Source organism: Haemaphysalis longicornis, unplaced genomic scaffold (genome assembly GCF_048455015.1).
Source record: "Haemaphysalis longicornis isolate Haplotype H1 unplaced genomic scaffold, Haemaphysalis longicornis Haplotype H1 scaffold_7, whole genome shotgun sequence".
NCBI lineage: Eukaryota > Metazoa > Arthropoda > Arachnida > Ixodida > Ixodidae > Haemaphysalis > Haemaphysalis longicornis.
In genome coordinates this window covers 166,539,398-166,554,358 of record NW_027526422.1, presented here as the reverse complement: position 1 = coordinate 166,554,358, position 14,961 = coordinate 166,539,398, and the positions used below count along the sequence as shown (strand labels likewise).

Below are 14,961 nucleotides of genomic sequence, written 5' to 3'. Positions count from 1 at the left end.
AGCCTTGGGAATAGGCCAGTAGCGAAAGCTTTAAATGAAGTGGGGTCGCAACAATGAGGTTGCGAGTTTAACCTGTGAGAGCTTAGGTCAAAATCAGGGGAGCAAAGGTAAAGTTTTCCCAGTACAGTGGCGAAATCTCCATAGTACATACTTCTTGTGGGCGGAGAGAGTGCAAGTTGGGTACCGTTTCCACAGCACGGATGATATTGCAGCACCCAACAATTACCTGTGGGTGGTCAAGATACGAGATTTTCCATATTTGAAGGTTGAGGAGTTTTCCACAAACAGTGAAAACGTAGTACGCGAACGCTGTTTCCTGTGTAGAGTAGTTTTTGACGTCCTCTAGCATCCCCTGCAGTGGTTAGGAATGCAAACCCTTCCTAACCTAACATTCTTTTGAGGAACATTTGACAGCTCTGCCATTGTGGAGCGTGGATTCACAACTAGTCGCACCCATTCATATTTTGTGGGCGTTACGGTACGATACGCGCAAGGGCGTACGGCATCATACTGAAAAGTCACATTAGAAACAGCCAAACTGCTTTCTTCTCGAGATACTCAACAACTCTACTCTACCATTGGCACTTTTATACTTAAACGTGCCTTAGATTTCGATTACAGGCAACCGCACAGCTGCCCATAATACGTTATAGGTTGTGTTGCGGGATATCAGCTAGTGGGTCACAAGGCCATTCCTTTTTTTCCTTAATTATATAGCTTATTTGACCAAAGTTTCCATCAGAAGTGGTGTCTAACGAGGCGATTTTTCCAGTGAACCAAACTTGCACTTTCGTCTTCACGGCTCCATCAATAGCCACAGCAGCTCTGATCCAGCCAGGCCATCATTGTGCAAAAATGAGAAGAACAGAGCTACACTAAAGCCTCATTACAAGAGACACTCAAGGGACCCAGTAAACGTGTCTCTTGTAACCAGGGTCTCTTGTACGCGATGTTGTGAACATGTCGAACGTAGGAGAACAAACCAAACCGCTTTCATTCAGAGGTCTCTTATAACCAAGTGTCTCTTGTAACAAGGTTTTACTGTACAGCAAGGAGGAGGAGGAGGAGGAGGAGGAGGAGGAGGAGGAGGAGGAGGAAACAGGAGCCCTGCATACCTCGTACTGGGAGGAGAGGGTCTTGGCCTCGCGGCTGAGCAGGGCGCCCACAGCGTTGAAGTTGCGGTCACGCAGGTCGGCAAACAGCTCCTCCCCCGAGTTGAGGCACAGCTGCCGGTTTTCCGATGACGACAGCTCCCCCTGCTGCTTGTCCACGGGAACACGCACTATGTCTGCGTGGGAATGAATTTCCCGTTTTCTCCACAACCACTGGAGTTTTGGTCTTTGTTGTACACTTGAACCTCGTTATAAGAGGCATGAATGTAGGAGACAACCAGGTATAAGAGGCACTATTTACCCACATTGGTGGCCGCCCTATCTTTCCCATTAAATTGACCTCTTTTGTAACAGACATCGGATGTAGAAGATTGGTTATAAGGGACAAGTCATCCTTGAACTTTAATCAATAATCTCGCTTGTAACAGACATTTTAACTTCAGATGCACATCAACCAGTCACTGACTGCAGTTGCGTCATTGTGGAAAACAAGGGGATGACAGACGGCCGCAGTTGCGATTTACTATAACTTCAGCAAGCACACGGTGGTTCAGTCAGCTATGAAACGACAACGAGAAGCTCTGGCGATAGAAATGCAATGTACAGAAGTGGTTAAAGCTTACCGCCATGTGTATGGGCGCGACCCCGCATGCGGGCTTCTGTGCAAGCCAAGAATACTGGGAGTGCACAGTGTGCTCTCCCAATTGCGTAGCTCCCAATAAAGAAAAATTGCAGATGCTTCCTTATTGGGATAAATAGCCCTAAATACAAGCTTGATAAATAGCCATAGCACGCAGCAGAAGAAGCTGTGCGCTCTGGCTATTCATTAGGCTTGTGAACTCACCATCTACGATTCATCTTCCACAAACAGTGAAAGGAAAGAAAGCTTGTAGAATCGGTTGTAAAAAGCAGTGTAAATACAACCATGAGGAAAAAACAAAGATTCAGAACAACTTCATAAATTCTGGGGGCTAACCATAAATTAGATTAAACCTTTTGAAACATGCTGTAGTGTTCTTTTGAGGTTATTTTAGTCGTATGGTGCCCATATTGAACCACGGGTTGATCAGTAAGTGAAAACATGGTACCCCGCATATAAGAGATCTCTCATATAAGAGACAGGAACTGCTCCCCGGTATGTTTCTCTTATAAAGGGGTTAAGCTGTAACTGGCTTTTAGTTGTCACCACTTAAGCATCCGCTCCTGTGGCTTGACGGTGGCGTCGCCCTTATAACTGAGCGAGTGAAGGTGACACCAAAGACAGAAGGAAGAGGAAGAAGGAAAGCATGGCAAAAGTGTGAGGGGGAACGCGGTATGCCAAGGTGGTGCAAGCCGCTCCCCGGCGGTGACGTGCTACGAGATAACCGAGAGAACGAAGAGGCCACCGAAAATGAGTCCTGAGGTAAGTGGAGGATGAAAGTGCGGCAAAAGTGTGAGGGGGAGGGCAGAATGCCGAGGCCGCGCCAGGCATGTGTGTGAAAACCGCACCTTGGCGTCTAGTAGTGCCTGAGAACGGAGGCGCAAAACCAGGCATCCATGAAAGCAAGCGTCTTGGTCTTTCAAGTTCAGAAAAAAGCACAGAAGCCCAGCACTCGCTGTGTGCTGTACATACATCAGTCCTTCACCGTCCTTCTCATTGCATGGCTCATCCGAAGCATGTTGCTTTTGCGCAGGAGGTTCAAACACGGTTTACAACAACATGACAGGCAGTGGCGACGCTCTACGAGATAACGGCAGATAAAAGCTCGCCGGCGTGCATTTACTGATCACGCAATCACGCGATCACTTCCTGAGACGCAGCAGCTATACGCCGTGACTGAGAAGACTGCAGTTCATGGTGCGCATAGATTTTGCCTTAAAGGGCTGGTGAAGCTTTTCAAAAAGCTTTACAAAAACATTTTGTTGGGGGCATTACTTTATGGTTTTCTTGACGCTGAATTCGAAAAACATGTTTATGTTATGTGTGAATAGCCCCCAAACCATCATTTTTCGTCAAAACAAACGACTCCTGCCCAGGGGCACGGCGAGAGCCCTGGCTGCCTTTCGCGATTGGCTGGCGGCAGATGACGTCATATTCGGAAGTGCCGGCGCTGCGATGACCGCTCGGCCTGAAGAGCTCGTTCTGTTCCCGTTCAGGTACGGGCCAGAAAGTCCTCTGGTGAATGGAAGAGTCACACAATCTTTCCTTAGAATGGGAGATCCTGAGGGAAGTATAAACGTAACAAGTTGGCTCGCGGCGAGCTGTATAAAGGGTTGTCCCCCAACGGCTCATGGCCGACTTCTGTTCCTCAGATGCAGAAAAGTTGTGCCGATATTGGTTAGCTGCTTTCACTACCAGTACTAGTCATAATTCCTAGCACAATTTTCCAACACACCATCATCCCCTTCCTCGCATGTGTAACTTAGTTTTTACATTCGGACAGGCGGTAACAAGCTATATGCAGCGGTTCGCGATGCGCGCAAGCAGCAGCTAGTCAGCGGTCCGCGATGTGCGCAAGCAGCAGCTAGTGCGGAAGTGCTGGTGCCGGGCCGCTGCGCGGCCGGTCAGCGGAACGTGGCATTGCTGCACATACACAGTTTTAGAACAGGGGAACCAAACGTTGGTGGCCCCCCAAAATGTAGAGGAACCCAAACACAGCATGCTGGTCCGCGACGAGCTTTAGAAGAACGCCTCCCCCAACAGCTCCAGCCGGCTTAGGTTGCACGGATCGCCTCGCATGTTGGGAACTTTAGGCTTAGCCCCGAAACAGATATTTGGTCGCCGATATCTCTACAACTGCGAATGACTATCATTAAGACAGTTTTTCACCACACTGTCATCCCCTTTCTCACATGTGGAACCATATTTTCACGTTGATAGTCATTCTAGCGATCGGTGCTGTGTTCCTTCTTGCACGCAGGTAGCGCCATCCATCGGCTTCTTGCTGCATCTCGTGCTCAGGCAGGTGCATTTGCTGCCGTCGATGAGCCTCCGCAACCGGTCGGCGCTTTGCATCGCGATTAAAATTCGATCACCTCTTTCAAAATCACCTTGGATGACAATCCCTAGCACAGTTTTTCATTACACTATCATCCACTCTCTTGCACGTTTACCTTGCTTTTCGCGACTGCTTTGTTTCTGGACAGCAGCATAGAGCAGTTGCTGCCGCAGCATGCGCGGTTCGAACCACATCGTGTGCCGTACGGGAATGCACGACTGGCGAGTGTGCGGAGTGCTCCCACACGCAGAAAACGCTTCATGCTTTCCAGCTTGCTTGATTTCTTCTTAAAATCTACATAATTAGCTAAGCTGTCGTCATAGCTAACAATGTTGATCGGGAAGACGAACAAGAAGTTCGGGAAACCCAGAGCGCTGTGGTCCCACAAATTTTCTAATCCCCTAATATTAATGGATCAGGAACTTGGGGCACCTCCGTATTTGTTTGAGCCTGTCGCTTCAAGTATGAAGCACAGAGCACCGACGCCATGGCCGGCCCCGACTACTCGTGAAGGCAATGTAGCAGCCACAGGCGCTCGGGTAAGAAATCTCTGGTATCTAGGAATCGCTTTAGGGAATCTCTGAAAACACAGTGGCATAATGGTTAAAAATCAATGCCGAAGTAACTCTGGACAATAAAGATAAATTAAGGGCAGATTACTCGCCCACTTAATTCCGAACTTCGCCCACAAAACGAGGACACAACGAAGTGGCGGCGCACGCCACTGGCCATCTTCTGAATATGACGCTACTTCCGGTCACTGCCTCTCGGTTTTTTGCTCTTCCGGCGATACAGGAGAGAGCAGTGTGCGGGGTGTAGGGTCAACTTTACCGACGAGTACCTCTGTCGTCAAGCTAAAAATGACAAAAAAACTTTACAGACAAACTAATCAATGTATTAATTGCGAAAAATATATTTTTACCCCATTCTAAAAGCACTTCAGTAGCCCTTTAAAGATTAACCGTAATCATCAGCCATTTTTCTCAGTAATTGGAAACCCACTTCGTAACAAGTTTGGCCACTGCCTTAGCAATGGAAAAAGTGAAAAATTTTTCTCCCTGTGACAGCAGCATTTCTGGTCCGTGCAATCTTTTAAAAGTGCCCCAGAGTGCAGCTTTCAAAGTGTGGCTCCAGAGGCGGGCAAAAAAAAAAAAGGTTCAGCCAATAGTCACCACGAATAATTTGCTTTTTCTGCTTTCAACCTAGGTACGTAGAGCCTCGTGTCAAGACTAAAATTAAATTTGCAAGAACAAAAGAAGAAAAGTCACAACAAATAGTTTTGCAGCCCCGATGTACACGCATCGCCCATAGACAGTCCAGGTATAACTGCACTGCAGAACTACACTTTTGCGTTGGCATTGTGCAAAAATGTCTGGGGATTTGCAGGTGACTGATATTGGGGTAAATCCCCACAACGCATGTGTGTGGTTGGCTTCGCAAAAAAATGAAATTTCTATCTGCCCGTCCAACTTCAGTGCAATTAGTAGTGTTTCATCGTTCTTTTTTTTATACTGCAGACCTGGATTTCACATTTGTCTGTTTGAAACACATGCTCAGGTAGTGAAAAAAAAAAAAAAAAAGTTGCTGGTGCTTTTTCTGGGTCGTCTCAGTCGCAAAGCTCATGCCTTGCCTACAGCAACACGCCGGCAAAACGTTGGCTATAAGCAAAGTATTGGAAGTGCTGTCTGCACAGTGCGCATTTATAGAGACGCTGCCACATTGCCTTCAGCACAACACAACGATGCCCGTATGCGTGTGTGCGGAAATAAATACAGCAAGTTAACCTGGATATTCATTAAAAACGTGAAAAGAAGAGATTCGTCACGCCACGTGACAAATAGCTTGGCCGCAGAGGCACACATCAGCAAGGATGTACTGAATGACACTTCATAACAAGGCTAGAGGTGTATCAATAGTGATCTTTGGTTTCGCAGTGCATACAAAGCAAAGAGCGTGGATAGCTGCAAGTTGAAGCAAATATTTCTGGATCGAAGCAAATGCTTTGTGATTTTCTATAACAAAACGAAAACCTACAATTTCTCAGGCGGGCTTGTGTAACTAGCCTGAATGAAAATAGAAGGTTCATTTAAAAGGGTTTGAAAAATTTTTGTATGGCATAAAACAAGCATAAAGAAGCTATTCTGCTCTTTATAGCTTTATTCATAGTCTTACGTCTTATATGGGGGCAACAATCTGCCATGAGGTGACCTCAATGATGTCTTTCAGTTTGATAAATAAGGCTGCAAATTCTACAAAGACATGATTAATGCATTTTTATTTAAAAAAAATGTTTTCGGCAGTTCAAGAACCGTTTATGTCAGTTCTAGAAAGAAAATCAGTGTATCGGACAGCACAAGGCATAAAAAATTAGCCTTGCCAGCATGCGCTCATGGAGAGATGGTATCATGCTTTCTTTTCCCCCTTTTTTTTATGAGCGTTTATTTTGCCGCAGGAAATATATATGGGGGCTGCTCGCAAGTTTCTTTTTCCCTGTACTAACAATACATAAATCTAGGGTAGCATTTCGGCTGGCGTACCCGCAAATTTTCCCGCCATTTTTTCGCGGGGCTACCATGGTTGCCAGACCAGGACTGCCCTCTTTTGATTAGCTCGCATCATCCGTAAAGGCCGCGGATCTGTCAGCCAGCTCTGGTAACAAACCCCTGCGCGCTCGCCGCGCGGGCTTGGGCTAGAGCCCGGGTTTTTTTTCGCTTCGTCCCCACGGGAGGTACTACAAACGTATGGGGCCCGTAAAGGCAGTCCATAAAGGGAGGGCAGTCCTGGTCTGGCAACCATGGGGACGAAGAGAAAAAAAAAAACCCGGGCTCGAGCCCGAGCCCACGGCGCGAGCGAGCAGGGGTTTGTAACCAGAGCGGGCTCACAGATCCGCGGCCTTTATGGACCCCATACGTTTGTAGTACCTCCTGTGGGGACGAAGCGAAAAAAAAACCCGGGCTCGAGCCCGAGCCCGCGCGGCGAGCGCGCAGGGGTTTGTTACCAGAGCGGGCTGACAGATCTGCGGCCTTTACGGATGATGCGAGCTAATCAAAAGAGAGCAGTCCTGGTCTGGCAACCATGGTAGCCCCGCTAAAAAATGGCGGGAAAATTTGCGGGTATGCCAGCCGAAATGCTACCAAATCTAGTGTTAAAAAAAAAAACCTTGTGCCACGATTGTCTTCGCATGCATGCACAAGAATCTTAAATATGGGTTCTGCCAAGCACCCTTCATGCCTAGTACAGTGTGGATAGCTGGGCGAGGCTAGAAGCAGGCAACAAAACATGTAGGTAAACAAAACAGAAGGCAAGCTTTGCAGCACTATAGAAAAAAACAGAAAAACAAAAAGAATTGTAACGTTGCAGGTTTAAAAAAAAATCCCGGGCCGTCTCAACTAACGTGAAACCAGGGTAGGGGCGAAGCATGCAGTGTATAAGTGTCTTCTTGGCGCTTTGCCAACAGAGGTTAAACCGTTGGGGCATAGAGGTATACAGCTTTGAAGTAAAAGTCTTGTCTTTGAAGCACAAAGCTTTCTACCGCGAGGCATAAACGAGTGTCCCGGTGTTTTAGTACCATGACTACATGCGACGACGATTACGAGGACGACGATTACGCCGACGACAGGAGATGCCAACAGCCCCAGCCCCTAAGGGGGTTCACCCGTAAAAAGATCCTTTTGTGCATCATTTGATCTCAAAACCAGGACTATATGTCAACACACAGCTAAGCTTCCTTACACAGAGAGCATTGACAGAGTGCTTGAGCCCCCCCATGTTATCAGGATGCCAAGAGAGAAGCACCACGGTGGAAATGGCCCGATGCCGAGGAGATAGGAGGTGCTCCTAGAGAGCAACTTCCCCTTGCCATTTAGCCACAGGTCACTGGAGCACTGTGGGAAAGCCTACTGCTGCTCACAGAGGAAAGCGGCGCATGTTTGCCGCACTTGGCTGCAAGTGTGCAAAGTGCGATGCATCCAGTGCTCAAGAATATATTTTCCATGCATTTTGCAAGGGGTGTTTCTCATTTTTAATAAGGCACGATTCCATCAATCCAAGCTCGCTGCAACAGCTGTCGCTTTCGTGTTTGAAACTTCCAAATGCACAGTCAAACCTCGATGTACCGAACTTCAATGTAACAAACCACAAACTTTTTTTAACTTCGATTGTATGTACACCATGCATTTTCACCCTCTGTATAATACAGTCCCCTTTGCCGAAATTTCAATGTAACGAAGTTTCATGGACAACTAGGCACGAAATTTTGGTTGTAGAAGTAGATTTTGGGAGACGCAAGCACTGAAATGCGGTCTCGATAATACGTGAAAAGCGATACAGGCCGTCCAATGCCGCAGATGCAGCGAGCCGCACAGTCTGTGAGTGCACTCCTTGCCTACAAGCTCCTTGCCTACAAACTGCGCATGGCGGCGCCACCGCCATCGCATGCCGCTGCTTTGTCCTTCGGTTGTGTTCACTCGTGCTTGTTGGTTTCCATTGTTGCAGCAAGTGCACGGCTAAGCATTTGTGGGTCTTTATGAGCCTTGCGTACCCGTTTTTTTCACACTCGCATCCGTTATTGCGTGCAGGCATCGGCTTGTGCCTCAGCCATGAGGCAACTCGCGCTGCGCGTGGCACTGAAAGGAGCCTGACGGCTTGCGCCAATGGGGAGGCGCACACCGTATGGCAGGGGCTTCAAAGCGCTTGGGGATGCTGGCTGGCCCAACCAGAGACGATTAGGGTTACCGCTGCGGCGGATATTTGATGGGTGCTTTCTTAAGTGGCACGTATGACACTTTACAGTGAAAATTTCGCCCAAATTATGAGCTTTTTTTCCCGCATGAACAACTTCGTCTGCCCCTTGCGTTGCGTTTCAGCGAGCAGTTACAAGCAGTAGCTGGAACTACTCGTGTTGCGCAGGTGGTTTCCGTGGCTGCATCAGCGCGCCTGTGGTTTGTGAGGCGCATTTTTGTGTGCAGAAAACGCTCTGTATGGTTCACGCTGATGTCCGCGTAGACAATTAATCTGTGACAGAAACAGAAACAGTGCGACAGCCGTGTACGTGCACCACGTTTTCGTTTGCAGGAACCACTTCACGCGGCTGACACTTCCATGTAACATACTGAAGTAAATTACAAATTTTACCGACGTCATTACATCGAGGCTTCCTTGTACTTCATTTGGAGCCAAATCGAATACCACGTTAGTCACATTGATATTTAGGAGTTTCGATAGTTTGCACACCCCTAAACACAGCAAATCAACTTCCTTTCAATCAACCCCAAAGTTCAAAGTTAAATTTGTCAAGGAGATAGTCGATGCTTGGGTAGCTGGTTGACGCGGGGTTTATTCACGGTCAGGCCGTCAACGCAAAGAGCTTGAGAACACAGGTTCGAGAAAACTTTTTTCTCGCGCAAAGCATCCTCACTGGTGGTGCTTCTTTGTGCACTACCCACATTAACGGGTAGTGCTTCGATGGGTTGCACGGCGTGTGCGGTTACTCTCCGCTACAAATCAACCAATTAATTAGCATGCAAGGCCTATGAGTGCTGACCTCAAGAGAGTCGACCACAAGTTGGCCACTAAGGTGCCAGTGGCCAAGACAAGTAAAATGTAGAGTAACACCCAGAGCTGAGTACCGTAAAAACCCGTGTATAGCCCGGGGTTTCTTTCTAAATTTAGGATGCGAAATTTTGGCCCCGTACTATATGCGGATCCCAAAAATGTTTGGCCCGAATTCACAGTTTTGGTTTCGGTTTTGGCATTGGGCGGTGCTATTTATCCCATGTCAGGACCGAGCAGGCAGTACTCGGCTGCCTTTAAAAGAAAAGTTATTTCTCCTGCCGAAACACCTCGGCAACTGTGCTGCGGAGCGGCAGTTTGGCGTGAACGAGCGGAGCATTCGCGGTTGGAGGAAGCACAAGGAAGCCCTTTTTGCATGCAGCAGCCAGATAAAAAGTTTCTGGGGACCAAAAAATGGAGCGTTTCCCGAAACTGGCGGACTTTGTTCGGGAGCAACGAGCTGCACATCTCGCTGTGAACATCGAGCTGCTGCAGGCAAAGGCAAGGGAGATCGCTCGAGACAAAGGCATTCAGCGGGCGGACTTCAAGGCAAGCAAGCATTGGGTGTCTCGCTTCATGTGCCACGTTGGGTTCTCCCTATGTCAACGTACGTCGGTCTCGCAGAAGCTGCCAGAAAACTACGAAGAGCTGCTTGTGGCCTTTCAGAAGCACGTGATTTTATTGCGAAACGCAGTCCCCTTTCAGCTGGGCTAGATCGGCAACGCTGACCAGACGCCGGTGTACCTTGATATGCCCTCGGCTTTAACGGTGCATCAAAAAGGCTCCAGGCAAGTGCAATCAACAGGGAACAGCAATCAACCGTGCGATCAACAGGGAACGAGAATACGTGGGTAACTGTAATGTTGTCCTGCACGGCAGACGGCCGCAAGCTGCCACCCTACGTGGTGTTTCAACGAAAGATGCTGCCGAAGGGGGAGACGTGCCCAGGAAATGTTGTCGTCCGCTGCCAGGACAAGGGGTGGATGGACGAATCGCTAGTGCAGGACTGGATCAAGTCCGTGTGGTGTTGACGGCCCGGAGCACTGCTGGCGCTCCCATCGATGCTTGTGCTCGACACGTTTCGGTGTCATCTGGCGGACTCCGTGAAGCGACTGCTGCGCGACTCCCACACCGAGCTCGTCGTGGATGACATCCCAGCTGCAGCCACTTGATATGCGTCTTAATAAGCCGTTTAAGGACCACATCAGGCGCCTGTATATGGAGTGGATGAGGTCCGGAGAGCCAGAAGTGACCCCTGCCGGACGGCTGAAACAGGCCTTGCCAGCTCTGCTCTGCTCATGGATTGCCAACGCGTGGGCTTGCATTCCCGAGGCACTCGTTTGTCGTGCCTTCAAAAAGTGCTCCATCTCGGAACGCGCTAGATGGCGCGGAGGATGAGGTGCTGTGGGAGGCCATTTCCGACAAGGGAGCTTCGGAAGAGAGTGCGTCAGATGAGGACGACGAATAATCAAGTGTGTAAATAAATGCATTTTTCTGTTTTCCTCGACCTATATTCGTGTAAAAACGTTTTTTTTCGCGTTTGCTATCCCCAAATTGCACCTCGGACTATATGCGGGTCCGAACTATACGCGGGTTTTTACGGTAAGTAGAGTAGAGTAATAGTAGAATAGAGTAAAATAGAGAACAGCAGGGTAGGGTAAGCAGAGGAATAGTACAATATAGTGGAGTAAAGTAGGGAATAGTAGAGTAGAGTAAGTTGAGTAGAGTAATACCGTATTTATTCGAATCTAAGCCGATAGTTTTTTTTGAAATACTGATATATCAAACTCCAGGGTCGGCTTAGATTCGAGGATTTTGAAATACGCATCAATTTCCAAGTAAAGTGTCGCGCAGCTAGCGCCACCCAGAAAAGAAAGTATTGTAGCCATTACTAGACAAGCCAGTAGCCACTTAAGGGCCATAGGCCGCCATTTTGAATTGTGCGGACCCAGTTCTGTGGCAACTACAGTGAACTAGAATGTCTTGATCCAGTGGCGCGAACGGGAGCGCTTTGCAGCGTTCGGGCTGAAGCAAAGCGCGTCTACCGCCGCCAGGGGCGCCACTGCGCCTTCTTCGAAAACGGTACCGCGGTTGCACGGGCCGTTCCTTGGGGCGCTCGCCAGCTATTGCCGCTGCCGTTTTTTACTGTGGTACAGTAATTAACCTTTATGGAAGAAAGATGCTCACTTTTGTTGTCCCTGTACTTTTCTAAGAACGTTTTGTTGCTTATCAGACCCGTTTGAGCCATCGGGCAACGGCTACAAACAAATCGTCTGCTAGCGGCGCAGACGATACGAGCGGATGTGCGATACGTTGGCGGCGCGCGGTCGGACAAACTCTCCGTCTGTTTATGGCTGAGGCCGGCCTTTCATTTTCTGCGTGTTTTACGTTTCCGTGATGTTCCACAGAAGCAAGAGGTATACAATCGTCAGGAATATAGTTATTGCGAGTGCTGTCGAATAGAGGTTGGCCAGGCCGGGTACGCGATGTCAAAACGAAGGACGGACACCTATTGCTTTGCTCCGGGTTGTCACAGTGGTTACCCTGCAGGTGCTCCCAAGGCGTCTTTGTTCGCCGCTCCTTTGGACGATGAACTGTGCAAAAAGTGGGGACAAAATTTGGGAAGACTGGACAAACTCTTGACCATATCTTCAGCCGTTGGTGAGCGCCACTTTGAGCCCGAGTGCTTATTGCGTGATTACATCCACGTAATAAACGGCTGTAAAGTGCGACTTGTACGCGGGAAGCTGTCACTGGCTCCAGGTGCTGTACCTACCATCCTGCCTGACTGTGCTTCGAATTCTGCGCGGAGCATGCACGCGCGGAAGCCGCAAAGGAAAAGGCGGACAAGAGTTTCAGTTTCGGCAGCCAGCAAGCAAGCTGAAGAGCCGAAAAAGATGAGGTGCACCAGCCACAACACGAGGCTCTCTCTCCGCAGTGCTCATCAAATGAAGTCGCAAGTTCTGTGGAATGATGCTTTCACAATGAGCCATCTTCAAGAAGTCAAGCTTCCTTCAAAGCTCTGGTGCCGGCTAAATTGTGCCGACGATCGAAACGTTCGTTTCGCTATACGACATCGATACGAAAAAAAAAAAAAAAAAGCTAGACATTTTCACGAGAAATCTGTGCTCTTCTATCCACATGACGACAAAGTGTCGTCGCAAACATTCTTTTCGTGGTGTGTTATGCGGAAGCGGTGACATATATTCCCTAGCTGTTGCGAACAGTGTGCTGCAAGAAGCTGACAGCAGTTCGGCCTGCAAAGGGGCCATGACGACTAGGAGGTTTAGTGATGTATTACACGTGCTAACACAGAAGCTGCGATCTTAAACGACACATTTGGAGACGCTGCCTTCAGCACTAAGTGCCTGGGGAAAGTTTCCTCTGAAGGTAATTTGTTTATTGCAAACTTTGCTGCTGAGAAAATCAGCCGGGTGCTACTGGACGCGTGAATACTGGGTATAATTTGCTTTTGTAGAGTGAAATTCACAAGTAGGTTCATGCCGGGACTTTATTACAGTAAATATAAAAAGTAAATCCATTCGTAAAGAATTAAACATAGCAGTTGTCCGCCGGCAGCACATCGAACGCGTACGCTCGCATCGATCGTCTGCGCAGGTAGCAGACGACACCAAACAACTCGATTTATAGCCGTTTCCCTACAGCTCAAACGGGCAGATTTGCAACAAAACGTTCCTAGCAAGGTACGGAAATGCCAGACGCGAGTAGCATTTTTTTTTTTAAGGGTTAATTACTACCCAACATCGGAACAGCGACAGCCTGCCGCGGCGGCGCCTTTCGAAGATGGCGCAGGAGCGCCACCTGGTGTTTTCTACACAGAAGAGCACGCCCCTTCCTCGCCGTTCGCGCCACTAGATCATTCTAGTTCACTATAGTGGCAACGTTGTCTGTGGGCATGGAGGAATGTCTGTGGGACAGTGGCCTGCGTGCGGTGTGGCGTTTGGTTTTGACAGCGCAAAAAGAAGCGGTGCCATTATAGTGCCGCTTTTAAAAGAAAAGTTGTTTTAGCTGCGGAGTTGTCGTCGAACGTTCAAGCCGGGCGGGACTTCGGCGTGGATGAAAAAAATGTCCGTCGTTGGAGGACGCAACGGGAGAGGATTTTGCGTGCGCCGCAACGAGGTTGGCAATCACCGGACCACGAGAATGCCGTCACCATGAAATGGAGATGGCATTGGCTGACTTCGTTCAGACGCAGCTAGCAGCTGCCCTTCCAGTAATGACGGAAGTGCTCCAGGCAAAAGCAAGGGAGCTTTTAAGGGAACGAGGCTTATCGCGGGCACACTTCAAAGCCAGTCGGGGCTGGCTACAGAAATTCATGAAGCACTTCGGCTTTAGCCTCCGCCGTCGAACCTCAATCGCCCAGAAGTTGCCCGGTGATTTTGAAGAGAAACTGATTGAGTTCCAGCACCGCATCTTCATGTTCAATAAACGTGTTTTCTTTTTGTGAACGCTGGCCCTGCCTTTTTGTTCGGCCTACATTCGAGGTAAGTTTTTTTTTTTTTTCGCGCCTTCGGACTTTCGGGGGTCGGCTTAAGTAGAATCGGGGCCGGCCTAGATTCGAATAAATACGGTAGTAGAATAGAGTAGAGTAAAGCAGAGAATAGCAGAGTAGAGTACCGTATTTGCTTGCGTAATGAATCCACTTTTTTCCCAGAAAATTCGGCATGAATTTGGGGAAAGGGTTCATTATGCGGGAAAAAATTGCAACAGATTTTTTAAAAGTTGAAATTCCACACAATAAAGTTGATAAGAGAAGCGCGCCAGAGCCTTACCACTTTCGTAAAAACACCTTGGGGATTATGCGATGGAATTTCATTTGTATTCTGAACATCTTGTGGCCCCCTACTCGCATGGAGCTGTCCTCACTGAAGTCGCTTGCGGCTTCACATTCATAGTCGGCCCACAGTGCACCGTCTTCCATGCCATCAAGGGACCCCAAAGCTTCTTTTCTCACACCTGGAAACTTCCCTTTTTTGGGCCCACGAAACACACGGCGATCCTTGTTCACTGACCAAAAACCTTGTTTTCTCCCGTAGCATACACGCGGTGGGTCAACAATGAAGTGCTGCCCAGCCGCGCGGTTTCCATGTGCATCAACGCATGTTCCACCACCTTCAGTTTAAAACTGTGTGTGCAGCTCATGTACTGGCCCATCGTAGGGCGCGCACCAGGAGCACGAAAAAAGGTTGGAACACAGCTGAACAACAACACCGCGGAGCGTCATGGCGAAGTCACGGAACAGCAAGAGCAGGGGAGTGCAAAGTACGTTTAGTGCTTTGTTCACATGCCGCCAAAACCAG

General features: G+C 48.6%; 1 protein-coding gene across 1 annotated transcript in view; it reads right to left on the bottom strand.

Moving 5' to 3' along the window:
* Positions 1-14,961, bottom strand: part of LOC144147195 (vacuolar protein sorting-associated protein 33A-like) — a 65,862-nt gene that overhangs the window by 33,598 nt on the left and 17,303 nt on the right. Inside the window, exon 8 of the mRNA XM_077679265.1 lies at positions 1,116-1,288. Coding sequence (XP_077535391.1) covers positions 1,116-1,288 — 173 coding nt within the window. The remainder of the gene's footprint in view (positions 1-1,115; positions 1,289-14,961) is intronic.